The 27,522-nt window shown below is 31.6% G+C and overlaps 1 protein-coding gene across 3 annotated transcripts in view; it reads left to right on the forward strand.

The window, feature by feature from the left end:
* The window catches only part of LOC118197652 (uncharacterized), a 388,162-nt gene that overhangs the window by 207,991 nt on the left and 152,649 nt on the right, over nucleotides 1-27,522 (forward strand). For all 3 annotated transcript variants that reach the window (XM_085816220.1, XM_085816221.1, XM_085816222.1), the window contains exon 8: nucleotides 23,333-23,543. In XM_085816220.1, the coding sequence (XP_085672346.1) occupies nucleotides 23,333-23,543 (211 nt within the window). The remainder of the gene's footprint in view (nucleotides 1-23,332; nucleotides 23,544-27,522) is intronic.

Genomic DNA, 27,522 nt, shown 5'->3' on the forward strand with positions numbered 1-27,522 from the left:
TCAGCAAGATGAAAATAGTGTAGGACACCCAATAGCCTTCGCTAGTAAAAAGTTGACTGAGACACGCAAAGAACTTATGCTGTTAATTGAAAAAGAAGCGTTTGCAGTTATCTTTGCCCTGAAGAAGTTTGAAGCTTATATCTTTAGTTCTGAGATAGTCATCGTTAGTGATCATAACCCTCTCAAATTTCTCACCGAATGTTCCTCAGAAAGTTCTCGTTTGCAACGCTGGTCTTTAGCATTACAACGTGCAGTCTTTAGCATTACAACATGCAGTGATTACGTACCGGAAAGGAAAAGATCATATTAATGCAGACTCGTTATCTCGATTGACTGCCTCTCACTGGAAGCATGACTGACGTTATGAACTCTAAGACATTTCGACTATTTAGTTGGAACATTTTTACTACCTTGTACGAAGTAAAAAGGAAGTATTGTAATCGCGAAAAGCTTCAGGCAGCATATTTCAACGAAAATATCCACTTTGACCGCTTTCGAATGCAATTTAACGATGTTTTTGCGTGATATCTGTACGTAAGGACAGAATAAAACACTCTTTTCCTCCAAAAAAACTAAAAAAACTGCTTTAAAGTGAATTCTGAAGAGAATTTTTCGTGGCGTCTTTACGAACGTATGTACGTACGTATCTCGCATAACTCAAAAACGAGTAGCCTCAGAACGTTGAAATTTTGTATATAAGACTACTATAACATGTAGATGTGCTCCTCCTATTTTGGTTTCAATCGGCCGCTCCAAACGTATATAAATATATTTATAAATATATCCACTCTGTGACCCGGCTCAATGATCTCAGTTTTCTTTACTCTTATATGTTTGTAAATTGTACATTTTTTGCTTTACAAATGATTGAATTATGTTGTTTTTATCTTCCGGTTAAGGGTTTTATGCCTTTAGTAAATCTGTATGCAATATTTTTAGAATTATCAACAATTTTAAAATTGTTTAAGTGTCGCTAAGCCTAATTTGATAGCGGCCATTGCTCTTGTTTACATTTGAAACAGCTGAGTAGCGGATTTGTTGCCGATCTAGAGAAACTTAGCTTCGCAACAACAAAGATAAGGCCTTCATTTATTATTTAAATCATGCTTAATCCTTTCTTGAATTTTTTCGAGGAAATAAGCGTTTAAGATTTACTTCGTAATTTTTAATACAGATATTTTGAGTTTTTATGTATTTTTGCCTTGTGGTGCAGTGAAAACTGAATTAATCGAATGAGAAATTCTCAATCGTATGTGAAAAACTGTTTCTTTTTTGTTTTGTTTGCTTTAATTTCTTTAATACATAGTTCTAGCTTTGTTCTAGTATTTGAATAGAACATGTGGCAACGGTTAGATAATTCTTGAAATGATATAGATTTTGTGCATTCTGGGTTATAATATGAACGAAATATAATACTGTTAAGTAAACCTAGCTCCAGTGTGTCGCTATGGTAAACAAAGTGAATTTTAAAGAATGAATTTATTCTATTGTGGTTTATGCGCTGTCGGCGAAGTAGGTTTAATTCAATCTAATAAGTTTAAATAAAATGCAAGAAAAAATGCATATAATTTAGTATTCTGTATAAGGAAGTCATGTGGTGTACACATCGGATTTTTTTTTTAAGAGATAAAATGCTGAGCTTTTGATTTTTTTTTGTCTTGACGTTATGTAATACGTTTAATGATTTAGCCAGGGTTTACTAAAGTATTATGCTTAATTTTAATGATTGATTTGTATTGTCTTGTGTACACGATAACTGCTTATGTGAAAGATTTAGGTTCGAAGTTAAAGATTTAAGTTTGAAAAGTTAACTGAATGTTACAACTTTTAAATGAATAAGATTACTGAATTTATGTTGAAGTAACTTTAATTTAAAATGGTAAGAATTTGTTAATTAAGTTCGCAAATTTCACGAATGTTGTTTTGTTTCAAGAAATGTTTATATGTGGATGTGACAGGTCATTGAAAGACGCAATCAAATCTTTTAGAGGGGAGGTGTCATGACGTGATGACCACGCATGCGCAGTTTAGCCTAACGGCCTGCAACGCTTCTCCCTCACCTGACGGCGGTAATGTCGCTGAACAATGGTAGTTCGGTCCGAGGTTTGAATCCCGCGAACGGGCTGGCTGCATGGGTGTTTTCGTGGTTTTCCCCATGTGTAACGTGTATACGAGCCAGTTTCCCTTAAAAAGTCCTCCCTCCCTTAAGGCACATAGCCCTCGAGTGCTTTGCCATAATCTAATAAACCAAACCAAACCCTCAACTGACTTACTAGAGAAGAGAAGACTAAATTTTTAGTAGCAAAGTAACGAAGGTAACTCGCTGTATGCCAGCGTAATGTTAAACATGGTTCTTTTTTTGTGTTAATCGTTTGTTCGTGTGTTAATAAAGTCTTTGCACCGTTAAATGTTTGGTTTTATGCAATGCCCACATTACGATACATCTACGTTGGGAATTAAATATATATCCAGAACCTACAAGCCCAAGAAGCAGAATATAACAGCCACTAAATATTATCTCCCTGTATTATATTTAAAGAAGTTCAATAATGAAGAATTTGCATAAATGTATGTATGTTTCTCGCACTGTGATAAAACAACAGTACATAGAGCCATCCAATTTTGAATAACGTAATCCTTCTCCAGAAACATTTTTATATCAAGCGCGCGAGACTGTGTATCGGAAATTCTAAAGATAGGCTCATTTTAAAATCATTTTGCGATATTACTCTTAAACTGAAATTTATGGTTTCAGTGCAAAGAACATGATATTTTATGAATAAAGGTAATACACAAAATATTAAACAAAAAATCTGATGTCTACACATGATGACTTCCTTGTACGGAATATTAAATTATACGCATTTTTTCTTGCATTTCATTTAAATTTATTGGATTGAATTAAACCTACTTCGCCGACAGCGCATAAACCACAATAGAATAAATGCATTCTTTAAAATTCCCTTTGTTTACCATAGCGACACTCTGGCGCTAGGTTTATTTAACAGTATTATATTTCGTTCATATTATAACTCAGAATGCACAAAATTTATATCATTTAAAGAATTATCTAATCGTTAGCACATGTTCTATTCAAATACTGTAATAAATCTAAAACGATCTATAAAAGAAATTAAGCAAACAAAGCGAAAAAGAAACAGTTTTTCACAGACGATTGAGTATTTCTCATACAATTAATTAAGTTCTCACTTCGCGACAAGGAAAAAATACATAAAAACTCAAAATATCTGTATTAAAAATTACGAAGTAAATCTGAAACGCTTATTTCCTCGAAAAAATTCCAGAAAGGTTTAAGCATGATATAATTGGCAATAATAAATGAAGGCGTTATCTTTGTTGATGCGAAGCTAAGTTTCTCTAGATTGGTAACAAATCCACTAGTCTCATTTTTCAAATGGGCCCACCAGCGGCCGAGCGGTAAAGACGCTGAACACTGGTAGTTCGGTCTGAGGTTCGAATCCCGCGAACGGGCTGGCTGCATGGGCGTTTTCGTGGTTTTCCCCATGTGTAACGTGTATACGAGCCAGTTTCCCTTAGAAAGTCCTCCACGAAAGGCATCCCTCCCTTTAGGCAGATAGCCCTCGTGTGCTTTGCCATAATTAAATACATCAACATCAACATTTTTCAAATGTAAACAATCAATGGCCGCCATCAAAATAAAGGTTTAGCGGCACTTAAACAACTTTAAAATTGTTAATAATTCTAAAAATAGTGTATACAGATTTACTAAAGGCATAAAAACCTTAACCGGAAGATAAAAACAACATAATTCAATGATTTTTAAAGCAAAAAATTTACAATTTACAAACATGTAAGAGTAAAGAAACTGAGATCACTGAGCGGGGTAACAGAGTGGATATATATGTATAAATATATTTATATACGTTTGGTGCGGCCGATTGCAACCAAAATACGATGTGCAGACCTACATATTATAGCAGTCCTGCATACAAAATGTCAACGTTCTGATGCTACTCGTTTTTGAGTTATGCGAGATACGTACATATGTTCGTAGAGACGTCACAAAAAATTCTCTTCAGAATTCATTTTAAAGCAGTTTTAGAACTTTTTTTGGAGGAAAAGAGTCTTTTATTGTGTTCTTACGTACATGTATCACGCAAAAACATCGTTAAATTGCATTCGATAGTGATCAAAATGGATATTTTCGTTGAAATATGCTGCCTGAAACTTTGCGCGATTACAAAACTTCCTTTTTACTTCGTACAAGGAAGTAAAAATCCCCTTTAGACGTAATTTAAAATCTGAAACCTTCCAGGCTTTTTTTAAAAATTATTTGTGGGTATGTAGGGAATACCATGGGTTTGGAATTTAACAGTGAAGAGCTGAAGGAAGTGTTAAAAGATCTTAAAAAGGGAGTTGAAAAACGATGAAGGGAAATATGTTAAGAAGCAGCAACAAAAGCAGTTGTAAAGGAAGTGTCTTCAAAAAAAGGTGAACAAAGAGAACAGGAACCTAGCGCTTATATCCGCAAAATGGGATAAGTTGTGATGTTTCATGTAATGATGTCTCCGTGACAAAGTTGTAGAAAGCTACAGCTTCAATGACAACGACAAGCGTGACTTTAGAAAAAATATTTTAAAAGACAGAAAACAGCAAATTACATTGGACAAATTTTGAGTGCAACTGAAGCTAAGTGGCTCTTAAGCCTTTCCAGCACACTAGCTTTTAAAGTCCGAGTTATAATAATAATAATAAAAAGGTAGGCAGTCTAATTAAGCCTAGTCCACAAGTAAAATTTTGTAAAGATAGCACTTATCGTTTTAATTCTGTGGGTCTGCACAAAGTGGCACACTGATTGAATAGAGCTTCGAAAAGAGTGCTGAAACGAGCATTGTTGTCAATGAACTGACCAATGAGATGCGGAGAAACAAAGAATACAGACTCTGAGTTGTCCTAGATGATCGGTGAGCCCGGTTTGGGCACACCTAGAGTTCGCAGTTTGATTTTAGGCAAGATTTTAAGGTAAATACTTAATTTAAGGTAAATTCAAAATTAATATAGAATAAGGAGATTAGCATACAACCAAAAAACTAACATAGAAATTTCTTTTCAAACAATTCCTTTTATACCCTAAAAAAAAATGTGGAATATTTCTTTGAAAAATGAGGGTCTTAAAAAACTAAACATGGCTAAAATATATGGACTGGCTTTTGTTGAGCTGCTATCTACTATCAATAAAGAAGGTTAAAAGTAACCTACAAATCCTTTTTTATTCAATTTATCTGTGCTTATAGAACGAAAATTTTAGGTGTGTCCAGACTGGACACACTGTGCCGCAAAGAGTTAAATCGAGAGTCGATAACTGATAAAGAAGCCATACAAAGTAACTTACAAATCCTTTTTTATTCAATTTTTCTGTGCTTATAGAACGAAAATTTTAGGTGTGTCCTGACTGGGCACACTGTGACGCAAAGGGTTAAATCGAGAGTCGATAACTGATAAAGAAGCCATACAAAGTAACCTACAAATCCTTTTTTATTCAATCTTTCTGTGCTTTATAGAGCGAAAATTTTAGGTGTGTCCAGACTGGGCACACTGTGCCGCAAAGGGTTAAATCGAGAGTCGATAACTGATAAAGCAGCCATACAAAGTAACTTACAAATCCTTTTTTATTTCAATTTTTCTGTGCTTATAGAACGAAAATTTTAGGTGTGTCCAGACTGGACACACTGTACTGCAAAGGGTTAAATCGAGAGTCGATAACTGATAAAGAAGCCATACAAAGTAACCTACAAATCCTTTTTTAATCAATCTTTCTGTGCTTATAGAGCGAAAATTTTAGGTGTGTCCTGACTGGGCACACTGTGACGCAAAGGGTTAAATCGAGAGTCGATAACTGATAAAGAAGCCATACAAAGTAACCTACAAATCCTTTTTTATTCAATCTTTCTGTGCTTATATAACGAAAATTTTAGGTGTGTCCAGACTGGGCATACTGTGCCGCAAAGGGTTAAATCGAGAGTCGATAACTGATAAAGAAGCCATACAAAGTAACCTACAAATCCTTTTTTATTCAATCTTTCTGTGCTTATAGAGCGAAAATTTTAGGTGTGTCCAGACTGAGCACACTCTGCCGCAAAGGGTTAAATCGAGAGTCGATAACTGATAAAGAAGCGATAATGAAAAGATAAAAGAAGATTCCGCAGGAAAAGAAATAACTGATGTTTGTACGGAAAGGGACATATCAGCAAAACAATAAAATCTCTTCCTCATAATTTTCCACCTACGTCGTCCACTCTTCTTTTTCAATGGATACTGTAGAATTAAATTAAACTTATATTTTATCTCTTATACACCGTTTCTTTAGTCCAAAAGGGATTGCTACGCTATTCGTCTCGAAACCGGATTTTGCGTCGTCCACTATAAACGCCGAATCACCTTTGGAATTGTATACACCAAGTACTATCACCCTGTATTACCTGTAAAGGAATTAAATAATGAAGAACCTGGTATGAATGTATAAGGATAAGGAACGGGGAACGTGGGCACTATGCCTCTACCACACTGTAAAAAAAAAAGTTCGCTCTTTACAGGCAAAAGTTTTGTAAAGTTACAGAAATCAAAAAGTTACAGAAGAATTTCCTGTAATGGTAACAGGTTGAAAGTAAACTGTAGCGGTAACAGCAGATTTGCTTGTAACATTACAGATAATGTTTCAGTAGCCGCGCGGAAGAATCACGTGACTGACTGGAAATTAGCCAATCAGGAGAAAAGTGTTTGAAAGCTAGTTGCAGAAAAAAACATGGCTGAATGCATGTTGGTTTAGGTAAGAAAATGTTTACAATTACTACTTGAAATATTTTTTGTTCATTTTATGCAGATTATTCTCATGCACTTTGCACTGTTATATGTAGTGAGTAAGTATTTAAACGTTTAAGCTTTGCGATTAATTAATATCAGTGTTCGTAATGTCTAATGAGTTGAAAGAGTGCAAAATATTTATTCCAAATGCAGATCTAATAGTAGTATTTTGTCATTGTGCATCCGATAAATTACGCCTTCAACTGCCCTTATTATTATTTAAAACTAATTATTCCAAAATTTAATCACTGTTTGTGGTATATAATTGAAATGGTAATGTGGTTGTTGAAAACAAAACTAATCATTTTAGCGTTCTTTTCCAATCGTCTGACCAAAGAACGTTTGACATCTTTTTCCCGGCTGGCCTTGCGAGAAACGTTTATATAAACATTTAGAATTCTGAATGTAATGTATATATTTTTTTGCTTACTAGGTTTAGTTTATTCTTTTTCTAGGATTATCTAATTAGTTATACCTGGTTTATAATTCAGTCTAATATGTTTATGTACGAGTGTGTTATGAAGTAAAATTACAAAAACTTGAACAACGCGGTCGAGAATCTCGTTTATTCCTTTAGTGTAATAATATTTTTTTCAGTGGTATTAATTTCTTACGAAAATATTATAATTCCAAAATGAAATAATTATATTGATTAAAAATATGCCGTATCATACTTTTCGTAATGTTTTGTTTTACTAACTAGATGCAACTTAATTATTCCATATATTTTAATATACCAATATCAACAGGGGAAAAATGGAAATGACCTAAAATATTTTTCTAACAATTCGTTAAACTAATTATAAAACAAAACTAAAATTTTGTGCATTATTTCCAAAAATATCATTTCATTAATATTTTATAAATGACAACATATATTATATTGTATATACAACTACCATTGCATACTTATAAGTTTTTAAACATTTAATGTAGAATTTATGTTGATTTTATTTTGCCCAGTTTTAATACAGTTTTGAAGTATGATAGTCTTGTTACTAGGATAGCATGAATTTGCTAATACAAGTTTAATACATTTCTTGACAAATGTTTCTCTTATTCATGTAATATAATATATAAATCATAAAATAAGTTTTCTTAAAAATAAATTATTATTGTTTATTGGAATTTAAAACAATTCTGTATCTGTATGTTGTATTAAAAATAAAATAATAATGAATTTTTAATGAAGCATTGATTTTAGCATTAACAATATATATATATATATATACACATGAATAAATGGAAATGCAAGCTACTTTTCCTTACAAAACCGCCTATGAATATATACTTTCCTTTAGGCTGATAGCCTTTGCATGCTTTGCCATATTCTATCAATCCAAATGATGCAAATATGCAGAAAATTTTACTTTCTTTGAAAGTTAATACCGGAAATAAAATTCAGTGCATTTGTAAACTACATTAGTTCTCTTATAGCTTGGCATTTAATTGCCCAATGATTTACTAGTCCAAACTAAGGCAGAATTCAGATATCGTTCAAATAAAAGAAAATTAATAAGGTCTGATTTTTAGACCTATATATGAAGATTTATTTTTTTTAAATATTATTTTAAGTTAACCAAATTAATTTCAAATTTAAGTAAGTATTCATGCCTTTCAGTAGCATTATTTTTGATATCTTAAATTAAATAACTGAATGCAATATTTCTTGTTAATAAAAGAAAAGCAATGTTATGAAAGACAAGCGAAGCAGATTTGCAAGTTCTAATTACAAAAGGTCCCATGCTTTAAGGGGTCATTTTTAAAAATACTTAATTAAAAAAATATTTAACGTGAAACTTCCAAACTTCACACATGTGGAATATTAATTCTATATATTTTATCTCATTCTTATTTTATTAATTAATTTCATAGCATTTTGTGTGACACTAGTAGTAATTATTAATTAAATTTTATGCTGTTTCTGATCTATGTTTTGATTTTGTTATTAATTACGTTAGTTTACATAAGATTTAAAATTATGTAAGGTGCAAAAACCTTCTGCATCTATTAATATATGCTGAAGTGAATGAAATTATGCCAGTGAAATTTTTTAAAATCAAAAACAAATTTCTGTGGAAAATTTAAGTTATAAATTCTAAATGCAAACAAAGGAGTGAATTTGAAAGTTATCAAATAAGCCAAAGTGTTGGTCATTTTTTCAGTTTTGCAGAAGAATTTTTATACTTTGCAGAATGGGAATATGAAGTTTGGTTTTGTTAGTATTAATTATTACAACTGAATTATTGCAACTTACATTGCAACACGTAATTTAGCTTAAAATTTATTTGAACTTAATTTTCTAATTTATTTTGATCATGTATATTTCATGTGTCATAAGTCTTTGAAATGAACTTAATTCTATTTATTTACACAATTTTTTTAAAGAAGAAAAAGTCACATTTGTTTTGCTTAGTTGCACACGAAGATACATATCTATATATAGAGAGAGAAAGAGGAGTTATGTTTACTTCCAGACTATTTTCCTCCTTTTATATAGTATGATAATCAAGGGGGAAATTAAGCAATCAATTTAATTTTGAAGGATGTGATTACAATAAGATCATAACCAATCAAAAATATTCATGAATGAACTACTGGTAACTATCATAGTATTATTTAAAAGAAACCTACATTCCAATAAGAACGCTTAGTAACATAACCATTTAAGTTATCTAATAAAAGTAATTTTCATTCCTACTTCCCTATACATTGAATTTCACTCTTAGTATTGCCCACTGCTACTCCCTAGACCTCAAAGCATTTAATGCATCTGGAACTGCAATTTGTGTCTTTTTCTACAGCATGCAAGTTATCATCGTTTAGTTTGTACTGCCACGAGCAATGATCTTCAGAATTATCGTATTGCGTTGCATATTCCACCCCACCCAGCTTTAGAACCAGATTCTGAAAATTAAAAAAATATTTACATAATTTTCCCCCTTTTAATGCATTCAGAAAATGAATATTCCAAGATTTTAAAATGGATTTATCAACATAATGATTGTTTTCGTCATACTAACAAAGGCAAACTTTTGCACACTTAAGGCCACGTTGAATCTTTCTCTTCTAACTGTTGAATATTATGTCAGCCTAATACAAACAATGATCTATGATAGTGAAAGCAAATACCAACTGCCATTCACTGTGCAATTTTGCCATATCAGCTGAATGTTCACCCTAGCAAGCATCGGACCACAACCTTCTCTAATTATTTATGTATGATCTGAGGCCTAAGGATTTGCAAGAACAACAATGAGAATGACAGAAGTTCAAATTATAAAGAAGAAATGAGATAACTTATTAGATGTTGCAATTATGTGTATTCTTATTGAAATAGAGGTTTCTTTTAAATAAATAATATTGTGATAGTAGTAGTTTATCCATGATTACTTTTCATTTGTTATATTCCTACTGTGACTGTGTCCTTTGGAAATTAAATTATTCGTTTAATTTTTCCCTCTTAATTTTCGGAAGATAAAATTAGTAAAAATAAGTGGGAATATGGCATCAAGAGCATTAGATATCCCCATTTTCTTGAAGCTGTTCACTATTATTGTTTCATCAATGATAGGCCATGCATCCAAAATCCACTAGCAAATCAGTTAGTAAGATGAAAATGACCACTATGCGGACAAAACATTTAGGGTAACTTGTTTTGTGAGCGCCTTAAGGAAGACAAACATTACCTAAATCTTTAAAACATATTCAGAATCCTGTGCTAAAAGAAAGCTAGGGGGAAAATGTTGTCCGAGTCCCAGTGATTCCTTTGGACGAATATGTAATATTGTTTTAGAAATTTAAGGTAATAAATATAATATTTTTCGAATGCTAAAACAGTTCGAGAAATTTATTCAAGTTCTGAATTCTGAATATAAGTATACTGTATATTATATTTAATAACTATGGTGGCTTCATTTATGAAAATATTTGAATATTGGCTGTTTTTGTACAATGAACCTTCTCTAAGCTACGTGATTTCTGAAAATTTTGATCTTTAAATGATAGTGGGCATCCTAGCGAAGTTATGTTTACTAATTAGTTATTTGAGGGATGCTGATTAAATTTAAAAAGTGATTGACTGAGGTAGCTTGTCGTAATGAGACGGTTCACTGTAATCCAATTTTTTAAAGAATTTAAGCTGTTCTTAATTAATTAAGATATTATAAAGAAATATGATTAAAGTGTTATATAAGCACATGTTTAAAACATCTATTAAAATAATTTTTATAAGCTTTTTAAGAGCATGATTATGATTTTAAAAGAAATGTTTTTTTCTTTATTTAGGAGACATGGTTTACAAAGAGGAGAAAAACCATTCATTTTTTCCAAGCAGCCGAAACGAATTTTTATGAAATGTTTATTAAATTATGTTATTTTTTAATTAATTCTTTTTTTCAGGTTTTATGTAAAGTTTATGAATTAAGTAATAAATTATTTTTACTTCTGTATTTTAATTAGCATATTATTTGCTTCATAGTGTTTCACAATAAAATTATAAATTCAATAAACTTCTTAATTAACATGCTGTAATATAGAGAGAGCATAAAGTTTGTTTTCTGTTGTCACATGTTTATTTCACAATTTTGTATGCGAATCTCGAAATTTATAATATCTAGGAATACTTTTTTAGTATCACTTTCGAAATGGTAAATATTAAGCTTAGATTTATTACATATTATGTTTGTAAAAAATTACAGGTAAAATTAAAATGCATTAAATATTAAGCTAAATTGAAGTATTAATTTTAGAAATAAATTTCTTAAAGGCATAATTGTATTAAGAATTTTAAGGGAAACAAGGCTTTAAAAATTAAGGTCAGTTGGCAAAGTTATTCAAAAAGCATGACATTAGGTTTTTAATGAAAGACTTCTATCTGTTAATGCAAAGGAAATTATTTGAAGGTAAGTAAAAAAGTTATGCATTATTTCAAACAATAGCAGACTGTTGACAAACACTGAGTGCAGATAAGAATAAAAAAATTAGTTAGACGTTGTAATTCAAGTGTATGAACAAAATTTGAATTCCTTGTAGTAACAAAATGAAGTTCATTGCTATGTTGAATTCTTTAATTTACTGAAAATGTCATTTTTTAGAAGGAGAGAATATATTTTTGAAATATGAAGAACAGCTGTTCTGAGTTCTTCATAGAAATATTTCACAAAATGTCTTTTACTGTAATAATATGATCATATCAACATGCAACACGTTTACTCATGTAAGTTAAATCTAAAGCAACATGTGTCTATTTTAGTTAAAATTACTAAAAAGAAAGTTCTAGAACATATCTTATTAACTGACACTAACATGCAAATAAAACATACTATTTTTTTCAGCTATTTTACAGGGCAAATATAAGGAGTAGCATATCAATTTGAACTTTTAAATTAATCAAAATGATAATATGAAAGGCCTTTCAATAATATCAGACATAAGTTTCTCTTCATAAAACAAAAATACTCTGCAACAGACTAATGTTACTTTTTGAAAAAAGAACATTGCTGTTGAAAGCACATCTTTTAAATTAATGCTATTCTGAGGTCAAATTGACTAATTTAAAAAGCCAAACTATTATGCTTCACTTGCATATATCTGTATAATGATATACACATGAAGATATTGTTTTACTCAAAACATCTTGATTTCAATATATTTTATTATAATAAGCATCATTTTAGACAAAAAAAATCTACTACTTTTATAAACATATCCTTTAGTATTATCTATGAAAAATATATTCTACACACATAATTACTTAATGGGATATTAGAAGGAAATAATCTGAAACCTTTACAGATACAACCATTGGAATTTTACGTAAGAAAAGTATCTTATACTCACATAATAACTTGCTATAATAATACAAGTAAATAACCTGTAACGGTTACAGATATATCTGTTGAGATTTTACATGAGAAAAACATGTTCTTTCTACATAATTATTTGCTGTAATATTACACACAAATAATCTGTAACCATTACAGATATATCGTTTGGGAATTTACATGAGAAAAATATGTTCTACTTACATAACTATATGCTGTGATATTACAAGAAAAAGATCCGTAACTATTACAGGCAAAACTCTTGTAATGTTACAAAGAAAATACCTGTTTCTGTTACTCAAATAACCCATGGAATCTCAGTTTCCATGAGTTTTCTTAGTAACTTTACAGATTTTTTTTTACAGTGCATACGGTTAATTAGTATAGCACCACGTCTACCATGATCTAGAGAACCCTTAAGACAACACTAATTTAAATACGTGAGTATATTATTGAAAATGAATGATTGATTACAAACAATTGTGGTATACCTTGGCAGTAAATATGTTGCATTTGTGTAAATAACAAGTTACGATACATTTAAAACATAGTACAATGTAAATACGAAGTTATTGCATAAGACTTCGAACAAGTGATATATCATTATACTTAATACATGACACAGCTCGAGGATAAACTCCTGAGGAGAAGTCAAACATATAACTATAGAGAGATTATAATATGATAAAAATACGGTACAGTATGATAAAAATCCAGTATAGGATGACAAAATACAGTAGTTTACAGCAGATTACAGTAATGATGAATAAAAAGGTATGGACTAATATGTTTGCGGTAAAATACATTGAAAATATTATGCCAGTTAAAAATAGACGTGCATATGACAGGATACAGTATACCTTGGCAATAAGGAATTGTTGCCATTTGTGTAAATAGCAGATTACGATACATTTAACATAATACAATGTAAATACGAAGTCATATATGTTATTGCATAAGACTTCTAATAAGTGATATATTATTATACATAATACAGCACGAGGGTAAACTTCTGAAGAGAAGTCAAACATACAGTTGTAGAGAGATTAGGTATGAATGTCTGCAAGTTCATCCCATTGTGAAAGACGGTACCTGGAGCCATTAAATTTTGAATAGCGTTGTCCTTACCCCGAACATAGCATCAGGACGCCCGAATTTTGAATTTCAAATTTTATATTTCATATTGTGTAAAACCACAGTGAATTTTTTATTAACAAATTTAACTATCCGAAGGCGACCAGTGGCAATACTGGATGGAATAAAATATTTTTATCTCCAGTATGCGAGGCTGTCTGTCGGAAATTCTAAAGATATGATGTTTTTAAAGATTTTGTGAATTTGCTGTTGAAGTGAAGTTTATGTAATGTAAGTGCGAAGAACATGATATTTAATAAATAAAGGTAATAAATAAAACGTTAATAATAAAAAGACACAAATAAACGTTTTTTAAGCCATGCACTGATATGATGAACTAAGAAAAGACTGAAAAAAATATAAAAATGTATGCCAAGACTTAACACTCCATCGGGAATTCTAAACATATGCTGGCATGCAGCTTTTAAAATTTCTGTAATTTTGATGTTGAATTGTATATGGCGTTAAGAAAATGATAATTGATAATATTGCAAGCAGGAGTGACTGCAACAGCAGACTGGCAGACTACGAGCTCAGCGAGAGCGTGAAAGACCTTAAAAAGTCCCTTTGGGCCGTTCCTTGAAATCTGAACTCTTTCAGTTTTTTTTCTTTCCCTCCCCCTCAGATGTGATGAATTCCTTTATTTATTTATTTATTTATTGTTATAACGTGTGCACAAAATAGTTTTATAAATTTTCAAATAAGAGATTCTGTATAGCATAGGGTGGAATTAATTCAATTTACATTAATTTCTGTGAGGAAAACAGTTTAGGTTTATGAACATTTTTGATAACGAATGGTTTTCAATAATGAATTGATTTCATGAACCCTGGTTCCATTGTAATCCTAAACCCTGGCAGTACGACCATTCACGCAAAATTCGGAGATCATGCCGTCAAAGCTGAAATCATTATTGCCGCATTAAGATAATTTGTTAGACTTATAACAGACATATGTATGGCACAATATCGAAATTAATGGGGAAACCTAATGCTGGGACTGACATGACTCAAAAAGACCGCTAATTTGAGATCTACTCGAAAACTGTGCACTCAGTTTTGGAAATTTTTTGTAAATAATCTTAACTCTTCTTTCTTCCTAAGATAAAAAATGTGTTTCAGTATTGAAACTGGAATCTGAGTACGATTGTAAGGACCTTATTTTGTACTAATCAATTACTTTTATTTTAAGAAACTTTCCTTTAAATCATGATTTCAATTCCCTCCTAGAATGCAAATTTAAACGACGTTTATGCAGATCTCAGTGAATTCGGAAATAGTATTCAAGTATCAGATTTTGAGACTTCGCAGTCGAAGAATTATTTGCGGGTTATGCCGAGAGCGAGTCATGCCGCGAGTTGGTAAGTAGCTCTCTAGTTGGATATTTGTGCTAGCCACTTACTTTAAATTACATTGATAATTAAGACTGGATTGGCTTCTCTCGGTCGGTGTGGAGGGACGTATGATCTCTGGCTTAAAGCATACCGTCCTAGTAAGTAAGTACTGCGAGAGGGAGTGGTGCCCCGATCGTGGGAAAGTGAATGTTTGTTTCACTGTAACTGTGCAGTACTCGGAGTTGGGACCGACACTGTGGATCTCTTCGTGATAGTCGCCCGTTGGTCTCTTCACTGACGAATAAATCTGTGAGGGAAGTTTTCCCTCTGCAGCGACCGGAAGGCGTAATGGCAAACCGCAGAGTTCATCAATGTTAACGAATTTCGCATCCTGCGCATGCTCAGTGGTTTACCGTTGACGTGAGAGGAAATACTGGCGCCTAAGAGGGCATAAGCAACCTTACACAAGCCTGCGCGTCATGTAGGCCTTATCAACTGTTTACAACTACAATACTACCGAAATTTGTTTGTGCTTAATGCATTTGCTTCCGTTTCATTTCATTTTGGTTTATTTTGTTCATAAACGTTATATTTAATATCGGTTATTTATAATAATTTCCTTGACTTTAATTCAGTAATTTAAACTGGATTTATTCTTTAATGTGTTAAAGTATAGACGAATGGAACGTATGGTAAATACGCAATTGCTTTTATTCCTCAGAAGTATAAACAATAAAAATTCAGCTAATATACCTAGTAATGTTCCCTGTTTTGTAATCACGAAAATTTGCGTAATTTACAATCGATATTTACACTCTAAGTAATGAAGGAACTTACAACCTAACAAGTTTTAAAATACCGAACTGTTTACGCCCAGATAACAGAATATCAACCACACGCCGTATTTATCTTCTTTTAAAATTGTACCAAAATCGTAATTGCGCCAAATTCTCTTCTGGGCATGCGCAGTACGTGGAGCCGTCCCAGATTGGTCCTGAGATTGCGGTTCTATTAAACCTTGAAAGGGAGACTCAGTCTCCTAGGCCAGGGGCCGTCTCCTTGGTGTTAATGATAATTTAGACTCGGGTGTGGACCAGTCGGTACAGTGGTCAGGGAAGCTGACTGCGATGCCGAAGGGCATGGGTTCAAATCCCGGAGAAGGTATGGTTGTAACTGTCCGTCCCTTCAGTAATGAACATAACTTCTTGCTCTATAATGAACATGACGTCTTGCATTGTAAATAATCTGTAACAGTATGTTAGTGCTATGTCCTATGTTTACCGTAATTAGGTCCCTTGTGCTCCGGTACGCTAGAGAGGTAGTGCATGGGGGCTGTACCAGTTTTGGCAACGGCGATGGCGTGGTGCCCCCTGTACTTGACCCTGTCCTGTCCTTTCTGTCCCTTCAGAGGAAAGGCGATGGTGGCCCAACTATTAGGTGCTTCCATAATAAAGAGACCACCACATCCGGCCTTGTTTAGATTAATGGACTGGGTTACATTTGTAATTGTTCACAATCTGCCATTGGGAAAAAAAAAAAAATAGACTCGGGCTTGCTGTGTGCAGCTGATAAAGCTGATTTAGACTGAAGTAGGAGCCAGTCGTGTAGTTAAAAGTTAATTCATTCTGATTGTACACTGCGAAAAAAAAAAGGGAGAGTTCGCGTTTTACTCGGCGAATTGACGAAATTCAGATTGCTTTGTCCATGCGTCGAAAGCGAAACTTAGGATATATATTATATTTATATATAGCTTTGTTCTAACATGACGTATTTCGACACGGACTTTTTCTGAAATAACATACCAGGTTTTTCCCATATTTCGATTCTACGATTCAAATTACGCATAGATATTAAATTTTATAATTTTTGGTGGAAACTTTACCAAATTTACCGCGCCAAAATGTAAATTCAAGTATATCTTAGGAAATTTTGAATAAAAAAACTCTAATTTTTTGCAGTTATGCTTAGAAATACATCTACTTTGAGATGATGGCAAAACTTTTATAGGTTATAATTCAAAACGTTTTTCGAAAAATTTATAAAAATTATTTAAAAATACAAATTTAAAAAAAAATCACTTAAAATTGGCGAATTTTATTTGGAATGAACGTAAATTTCGAAATCTGAAAGGAAGAATCAAATAAGTTTAATAAAAAAGATATATTAATAAATATATATCAAATTGAATTAACACTGAGCAGCTAAAATTTTGAGTACCAATTTTTTAAGAACTATTGTTGCGATTTTTACAAAAGTTGGCAGTTTGGCATAATTTGAGTAGTAGAATCGAAGTATGGGAAAAATTGGAATGTCACTTCAGAAAAGTCCGAATTTGTGTCAAAATACCTATGTTAAAACAATGCTATATATAAATCTAATATATATTGTAAGTCATCCTTTCGAGACATGAAAAACGCAAGTTGAATTTCATTAATCGGCCCAGTAGAACGGGAGATATAGAACTGTCTTTCTTTTTTTTTTTTTTTTTTTTTTTTTCGCAAGTGTACATACTATTTTGTGTTTAAGTTACTTAGCCACAAGAGGTGATTAGTTTTTGAGCACTGAGTGTGTGTATGTTCTGTTCAGTTTAGTTAAAATAAGACAGTTGTTATATAACCTTCATTTACAATTATCTGTTTTTCAAGACATAGCGAAAATTAGCTGTATCTTCTTCAGTAGAATCTACATTTTTGCCCCCTAAAACAACAACAGCCCACACGATTGAATTAATTTTTATTTCTTTATTTATTTAATACGTTTCTACGGCAAATTTGTCAGTTCCCAATAGATTTGGTTAAAGGAAAAATTGTAAATAATGGTGAAACGCTTAATGTCAGACGTAACCTAAGTTTTTAAAATGAATTGTGTGTTTATTCTTAAACTGAGTAACATGCGACTTCATGTAGTAGATATGTGTTTGTATTGTGTACTATCTTTTCTGTTATAACAATAGGCTAATCTTTAGAATATCTTTAGAATAGGCTAATCTTTAGAACAGGTAGTTTGGCGACATTTTGGTAAGGCGATAAAGGTTACTAGCTAGGACTTTAGCAATAATCTGAGAAGTACACAGTTCGAATCACAAATTATTTTCTCTCAGACAAATGAGAGATCATGAGACATGTCATGTGACATTTTCCGGAAAATTCCGATCGTGATTTTAGCTAATAAGCACTTAGAAACAATTTCGCTGCTAAAGTGCAGAATCGCCCACTTATTTGTTTTGCGCTTTTTACAAGAGTAAGAAGAATTGGATTTTTGTCAATTTTCTTTGACTTTTTAAGTCAAAATAGATCGATGTGTACATAGATAAAGTCAAGAGTGTGCGCAATGCCATTTTTGTGCAATTCTGGGATTCTGTTTTAAGTGAAAATAGGTCGACGTGTACATGGATACCGTGTATGTGCAATTCTTAAAAACGCGGCAAGCAGTTTGCTATTCTGCACTTTCTCTCAATTTCGCACCTAATCTTCGTCATTTGTGATTCGTCACCTAATCTTCGTCATGATTAAGCATTTTTGTTCCATAAAAGTTCTAGTATAAGCGTGAATCGGCTAGCAGATTGTTGGAAAAATGTTGAGGGGGGAAAAAAAATGCCTTTACTTCGTGAAAACAAAATGGCGTCCAAACCAAAACTATCAGGTTGCTGTAGCAGGGTTGGTCGCCAAATTTTCGCCAAAAAATTGCCAAGTTACCATAATGTAAAGATTCACCTAACAATATTTTCCATTTGAAGCGATCTGAAAGAGCCCGACTCTCGCATTTGTGTCTATTTAAGCTTTCTCAGAGGAAAGAATTTTTAAAGAATGTACGCCACGTTCATTTTGCTCACCATTTATTAATCTCAGAACATAAGAGCGAAAAATTAAAACACTAACTAGTTTCTGTTTTTCTATATAATATTTATTTTCTCGCAAAAGAATAAAAAGTTAATCGCAGAAAATTTTGCTTTACATGTTCAAACACATCTTAAAAAACTATTCTTTGAAAGGGAAGAATATGCGGATGCATTTTAATTTGGAAAACTTTTAAAAGCTTACATTAAATCTCCTCTTAAATTTAATATTAGATTAAAGGAACTACGTTGGATATTAAACTTTATTTCGAAAAGAATTTTCCTTTAAAAGTTTTCGCATTAAGATTATTATAAATTCAATTTTCATGGGATTTATTAAAAATAACATTTTTATATGTGAAATATTAATCCCATTTTCAATTTGGAATGCAGGTTTAGTCTCTCAAGAGTAAGTCTTTTGGCTGTCGGTTGAAAATATCTCTCAATAAAATAATAATTCACTGTGAATTATGTCATTCTGCATTTAAATTTCGAAGTAGTTTCTGTTCATACGGCATTGATTATGGAAATGAAATGCATTTTAATAACAATGCTAATTAAAATATTGTAATTCGGAGGAAGCATTCATTTAATTAAACGTGCTAATGCGATTATAACGAATGAAATGAAATTACGATAAACATGTTTCAGAAATTTATGGGACTGGCCTTAAAGTTCAGAGGAATGTTAATAGATATAATTTCATAACTATATAGATATTTCTTTTTACGCTGTATTAAAACTGAGACTTAAACTTATTTTAAATAACTTTTAAGTCTCAGTTAACTATGTCCTATAATAAATATATAAATATATAAATTAACTCTGTTCTGTTATTTTATAGAATATAGTTAATTTAAACAGTAAATTTTAAAATTGTTCTTCCCTTAGAAATCTTTTAAACAATTGAGCTATGAAACTTTTAAGAATCAATCGTGAAGTTCTGCGTTTTCAAGAAATTTGAGAAATTACTTATTAGTCTAAAATCGACTTCTCAAAATGGGATTTTGAGTTGAACCGCTATCACTTTTGATTCGAGTGTGTTGGCATTCGGCAAAATATAAGATACTTAAAGATTTTTAAATCCTTCAAATTGAATCTATTTTTAGCCAAAAGCATAGGAGGATTATTAGTCACAAAACGTTATTTTGCGTCTATTCACTATAAATGTGGGTTTCACTTTTCAAATTGTTGTCACCAAATATTATCGCCCTGTATTATATTTAAAGAAATTAAATAATGAAGAATCTGCATGAATGTATGCATTTTTCTCGCATTGTGATAAAACAACGGTACCTAGAGCCATCAAATTTTGAATCACGTAATCCTCCACCGAATATGGAAATCTGGAAGCCCTAATTTGAAATTTGTTTTACTATCGATTTCATAATTTGCAGCATTGCACGAATTTTGGATTAACAAACCGAGCGATTTCAAAGCGAGCAATGGTGAAACTGTACGAGGAAAAAAAAAAATTGTATCCAGCGCGCGAGATGGTGTATCAGAAATTCTAAAGATAAGCACATTTTAAAATTATTTTGCGATGTTGCTGTTGAATTGAATTTTATGGTTTAAGGACGAAGATCAGGGTATATAATAAATAAAGTAATGCACAGAATGTAAAAAAAAAAAATGCCTCTTTGGTCGTAATGTAAAATCTGAAACTTTTCAGATTTTTATAATTAATTCTTTTTAAAATAGGTGTAACATATTTATGATTTTAAGATTATTATTTCCAAAGAGGGCTTAATATTTTTTATAAATTTTTTAGAAGCAACATCGTATTTCAAATTACCAACTACCACTTATTTTGGATTATAAACTATCATTTTGCTGTAAACATTTTTAAAAGTGTATGATATTTCATATCATTATTTTCCCAAATATCTATATACTTTATATGATATTTGGGTTCATATAAATTAACATATTTATTGGCCTATATTTCTGAAGTCCTAGTTTTGATTTGGTGACTCAAATCTGAGTGATACTTGGCTGACATCTATTATTTATTAAAGGTCTGCAGATAGTTATCGACTGTTTCCGTAATTCTGCAAGGAATTGTAGTTTAACATCATTGTCTATAAAGAAAAAAAATATTGGAAATGGAAAACTTCGCTACGACAGCAATCATTTCTTCAGACTTTTGTCTCATCGGAGAATTGCTTCTATTACGAAGTAGCTTGAGTACAAGACCAAAGAATTAAGATATTGTGACAGCTGGAACACTAAGCCGAGACTAAATGAATCAATATCAATCATTTTCTGGGACATAAATGTAGGTCTTTCAGTAAATACGGGCCAGTTATAAACATTTTTATATGTCTACTAGCTGGCCTGAATTTCGAATATGTGCTTGACAATGTACTACGATTTTTTCCCCATGAATTAGTTTTCAATGTATTCGACCGAATTTTTTTGATTGTGACTGCAGAGATTTTAGGATATTTTTATTAAAACGTAGTTTTCTTTTCACGCGAATTTTAGACCATATTCTGTATCAATTTTATAGCTGCTTTTTTCTTACGAAAGAAATCTTACACTTTTTTTGTACAAAAATTGCATACATAATGAGTTGTTTCCTATTGTTATTATAACTCGGAAGTAAAAATTGATTTTATTCACCTTTGGTATTATGTTAAAATCCAGTTAAATACGGATAATCTGGATACATGCATTTAGTTTACATACATACACATATTTTTAATCAAATAGTGAAAAACTAATGACGAAGGATGGGTTAACAATGCATTGGTTCAGTGAAGCAAATGCGCTTTTCGCTTTCAATTCCGTATGCCAGATTACCTTATTATGATGATACTAGCAGCTTTGCTGCCAGCCTTCGTCTGGCTTTTAAATGTACCGGAAAAATAGCTGAAAAGAACACCAAACGTTAAATTTAAAAACTGCGTAGAATTTTACTCTGCAGAACAACTTCATAAAAAAGTTATTACGTATAACAAAATTACAATGAAATAAGCAATATCCCATAATAAAAATATTAATTATCCTAATAAATAAATTAATCTACTTCCCCTTGCAAAATCTTAAGAACTCAAATGGTATAAAGGAGGTTAAGAATTTTGTTTCCTAAAAAAAATCACTCAAAACTTTTCAATATCTTAAAAACACTGACATGAGCAATAAATAACATAAAAGAATACAATAAGCAAAAAATTCTGAAAAGCAAAGTATAATTAATGATATTTTATCTTATATTTTCAAGAGGAAAAAATTACAATGAAATAAGCTATATCTCTTAATACAAATATTAATTATCCTAATAAAAAATTAACCAACTTTCCGTTGAAGGAAAAAAAAATCATGCCAAACTTTTCAATATCTTACAAACAGTGAAATCAGCAAAAAATACATAAAAGCAACTCAAAAAACATAAAATTCCGCGCAGAATTTTACTCTGCAGAACAACTTTATAAATAAAATTAATGAAAATGTATTATATATGTATAAAAATGATAATGAAATATGCCAATCTCTTAAAAACAGTGACATATAGATTTTTGATGATGCGATTTCATCAAAAATCTATCAACGACAATAAGAAAAGAAAATTCTTGCCAAAATCACATTTTTAAATATGTGAGATTTGAGAAGTGTACTCGGAATACAAAATAACATCATTTTTCCAAAATTCCTTTTGCAAAAGCAGTCGCAAGGATGAAAGTTTAACGTGTCCAAAAATCAAAGAAAAATAAACTGGACATTTTTAAAAATAAACTTTTTTAGAAAAAATCTCGTTGAAAAGGTGTTAAGCTCCCTTTGTTAAATAAATTCGTATTGAATCGATTTATTGAAACACGAAATTTATTTTAAGTTCGTAAAATAGCTAAGTGCCTACATTTCAGGACAATGTGAAAATGGAGTGTGTAGATTAAAATCTCGCTTTCCTATAGCCCATTATGTCTCAAAATGACTCGATTTCATCACAAAACAAAAAAATTCTATTTCGAATTTCGAAGAAATCGCTTCGAGGTGCACTGGCTCTTGTCTAGATGCACCTATGTACCATATTTCGTAGCCGTGGGTCTATTAGCTTACGCGCAGCGCGAACGAAAGACACACACACAGGTCGACTCTTTCTTTTATTATATGTAAAGAAGATGATGGCTAATGTATGTATACGTGTAAGCGATCATGCATATGCAAAAGTATGCATATTAAACATGTAAATTGTTATGCATTTTGGAAAAGGAGCTTGAATGTGAGTTCGTTTCATATAAAGAGAGGAAAAAAAACCTCTCCCTCTATCTGTTTTTATTTCTTTTTTAGCAGACATTTTGATTAAACTTTGTTGGAATCTCTGTTAGTGCATAACTCATCAAAAATTTTTTTTGTTTCCAGCTATCACCTGACAGTAACGTCTTCAGGAAGCCCAGAAATTCTTCCTTGGACATCAGATTCTATCTCCGTGACTTTCAGGCCGCTCATTCTCAGGTCATCCGGTCGAACACTGCCGATCAGTCCTAGAGAGAATGAGACCTTGTCTCCCGCCGCCGGAGTCATTGTTTACGACGTTATCGATGATGCTCCAGCAAACGGGAAATATCTTTCTGTAAGTGATTTTCCTTTCTTTGACAGAAATAAAAAATATGCTTCAAGAATCTCTTTCGTTTCATTGAAGAATATTATATCTGTGCATATACGGATTGTATACGGCTTTAATAATTCATAATATATATGTATGTATTTCCACTTAAAAAATTTCTTAAAAAGTGTAGAAATTTATGAAAGCATTTATTCTGAGGAGAAAGGTTCTGTTAAAGAATCTTAATTTTTGTATGGTTCTTGGAAAGTGAAAATTCTGATTAATAAGATATTTTTTTAATTATTCACGAATTAATATTCCATGTTTATTGAAGGTCTTAACCCCTTCGCGCCGACTGTCACGTATACGTGCCAGCAACGAACACACTTATCTACCGGCCGACACGCAGGCGTGCCAGAGCATTGTTGCATTCTCTACCGACTATCACGTATTTGTGCCAGTACCTTGGAACGTTTTTCAAACTATAATTTCTGCCACAAGATGGCACTGTATGCCCATATGGTTTCAGATACATGTGCATTAGACCTTCTACTCGAAATGAGAGAAGCATGACTCACATACACGTGTTTTTGATTATATAAACAAACGGGGAACTAAATGTTTCCGAATGGCGTGATTTATGACGTCTCTTTAAATCGCACTTTATTCACACGTGGTAGTTGTTTATTGTAAGTAGAAGTTTTATATGCGCTAAAGCGTTGAGTATTTCCGTTTACAGTTCAGTTTTTAGAAAATAATTAGATCTTGTTAGACGTGAATTCTTTCTGTTCTTACCGTTTCAATGTCGAAGCGTCGAAAATGTTTAACAGAGCATGATATTGATTCTGAAATTCTGATATTCCGATATTGATTCTGAAAGATTAACTGAAAGACATTTTCCAAAACTTTGTTCAGAAGAGACCGATAAGAAAATGAGACGACGATGCTTCGTTTGTTCACATTCCCGGAAAAATCCTCCAAAACGGCAAATGAGTTATTACGAGTTCAAGGAATGTAACGTAGGACTGTGTGTAGATCCCTGTTTTAAAATTTTTCATACGAAAAGAGAATTTTAAGTAATATATTTAGTTTTCAGATGTATAATGTTAAAAGTCATAAAATGGTGAGTAATTAAAATAAAATGTGTAAAATATGCATTTAAACAAGAAATAAGGTAATTAAAGTATATATATATAAAAATATCTATAAAGCATAAGCCGTTTAAATACTCTATAGAGCATTATTAAACAATGCGTTGATACTTCGGAAATTTCATGGATTTAGGCTTAGTAGCAAAAAAGCCCCCGGCCCTGGAGAGACGCTCGCGGAAGACACTGCCGGCCTCCGCGATAAGCGCACGTTTTCGCTACCCGGCTCGAAGGGGTTAATAGACGGCCATTAGGCCTGGTATGATAAATGTGGCTAGTTGTCTGAGCTATTAGCTTCGAGTAAGAGTACAGGTATAGTAGCTAGTTAAATTACTGAACGTTTCAGTCAGTAGCTGAAAATGGAAGAGATTTAGATTCTGCTTCTGTATTATTTTAACTCACGAATAGTTCCGAAGATAAATTAACATTTCACGTCGTGTTATATCTACAGTCAGTTAAAGTTAAGGGGAAGTGGACTTTAAAAATTAGTTTTTTTAAGTTTTTGAGTTTTCAGCAAGAAATTTTATATCAATACGTATTATAACGTCAGTTTATAAAATATATGTTCAAAATTTTAATTTATTTTAAATTAAAAATTTTTTAAACAAATAATTATTTTAATTAAAGATTTAAAATGCCCCTTGCGCGCTAATTTTCAATATTTTTTCCTGATTTTTCCTTAAAGTTAGTTATAAAGACTTAAGAAAAGTTTTTGTGTATCCGTTATTGAATATGATGGATCAAAAATTTTTAAAAAGGATTTTTGTGAACTTCAACCTAGTTTCGGAAAAATATCACCTTTTGTTAAACATTATCACAAGTTTAAACTTCTTAATAACTTCACATCCAAAAATGCAGGCACAGATCTATTGTAACATATAACAAGATAGTTTCTTCCAAATATCAATCATTTTTAATTAAAAATGAGACGCATGGAGCATTTTCGAGACATACAAACTGCGAAAATTTTGTTTTGAGAAAACCGAGTTTAAAGTTTTTCTTCAAACTTACCTTTAATTATATGGTCATGAGAAACAGTAAATTAAGTTTAAATATGAATATGTAGACACTAGATAACATTTTCGTATCATTTAACTATTTTTAATCTCATAATATTAATATCAGAAAAATAAACATATCGCAAATTGATGCGTGATTCGAAGTTAGAGGTAGAAACAATTTATGTATTATATCCAATGAAACTTTTAAAATTCCCTCGCATCATGTGTTTTACCTTCACTTGTTACATTTACATTATCTTTTAATACTTTACAATATTGTTTTACTATTTCTGGTTTTTCCAAGCAGGTAAACTTCTCTTTTTGCTTCTTTGGTTCAAGCGATTTTTTGGAACGCGTAGGAAAAACGAGACTGTTTCTTCCTGTTCTAGACGTATAGTATTCACATAACCAAAGTTAAATTCATTAATAGTTGTCAATACTTGACATTGCTAGCCTTTTTTAAAGAAATAAATTTTTCTTTTGAGCAAATATATAAATTATTACATCAGTAAATAACTCTTGAAATACGTTTATTTACATTTTTCTCCAAAATTTAAAGGGAAAAGTTTACGTTTTTTACACATCTTAAGTGCTTGTAACTTCTTTAAAAATTAGAATATTTGAACTCGGTTTTTTGCATACGATGTAGTTACGAATATGGAATATTATGAGAGTAAAAAAGAATCAAATTCAATATTTTGGTTGATATTTTAGCTATTTTAAAGTCCACCGTACCCTTAAAGGCCTTGCTGCCAGAGTTAAGATAATTTTGAGGCTGAGTGGTTGGGGCATTTAATTAGTAGAAAGGTCCCTCAAATTGTCAGAATGGAATTTTTTAGAAAAATCACAAACCTAAATTAATTTAGGTTTTATTTGCTTTCAGAGCTTGGCACTTAATATTCGTTCAAACTAAGGGCTTAATATCCTCAATTTGAGAGTAAAATTATCAAAATTATTATAAAAAGAAATTATGTGTAATCAATTATTCGAAACATGATGCTGACGTAAAAGAATTGCGCATGTACTATCAGCACCACTAAGTGCATTTTTCAACCGTTGTATTAAATTTTGCCATTTTGTCCAACAGTTGTACAGATGTACACCGCGGAAAAAAAAAAGGTAGGAGAGGAAAATTTGGCGACAAAATAAATAATCAAAACGGTTGTCAGCTTGGCGGAATATCGCCAAATAACCGATATACCCATTTACTCAGTGTTAAATGCACCTGCCCCTGATAACTCTTTGGAATTTATTCTTACGTTTCCGGCAGAGCTTCCTTTTAGAATTTTTTGGGAGGGGGTGTTACATAAGAAATACAACAATTTTACTTATAATTCTACTAAAATTATCTATCTGAGTACAAAATTCGTTACAGTATATTGGATTTTTTGCGTAATCCTATCTATAAATGTATATTCCATCTCATATCAACGAGAGAAACATAAAAAATTTAATATCGGATAAAATAACGCTTCACACGTATCCGAGGATTTAACTACATTTTGAAATCTTCAATTTGTAGAAAATTATTTCCTTTAAAAGCTTTCCCATGTACTGATCTTTATGATCTCACCACTTCGCCAAGCGTAACAACACTAAAGTTCAAAAATACATCTTTCATCCACTGAGTTATCGGTTGAGACTTATTATCCTCTGATGCTACGAGTTATTCTAAACCTTGCAGTGTACGAGTAGGTATTATCATATTTATTTAAAACGAAGAACGTAATAATTTATGCACATTTCTCTCATTCATCCTTGGAGCAGAATAAATCATTCAAATGAAAGAGGCTTATTTGTCTATTATCATAATTCTCTAAAGGTCTGCCCTGTGTAAACTTTGAAAATTTTTTGAGG

This window comes from Stegodyphus dumicola, chromosome 4 (assembly GCF_044657685.1).
Source record: "Stegodyphus dumicola isolate Sdum_Otavi_A_Nest chromosome 4, ASM4465768v1".
NCBI lineage: Eukaryota > Metazoa > Arthropoda > Arachnida > Araneae > Eresidae > Stegodyphus > Stegodyphus dumicola.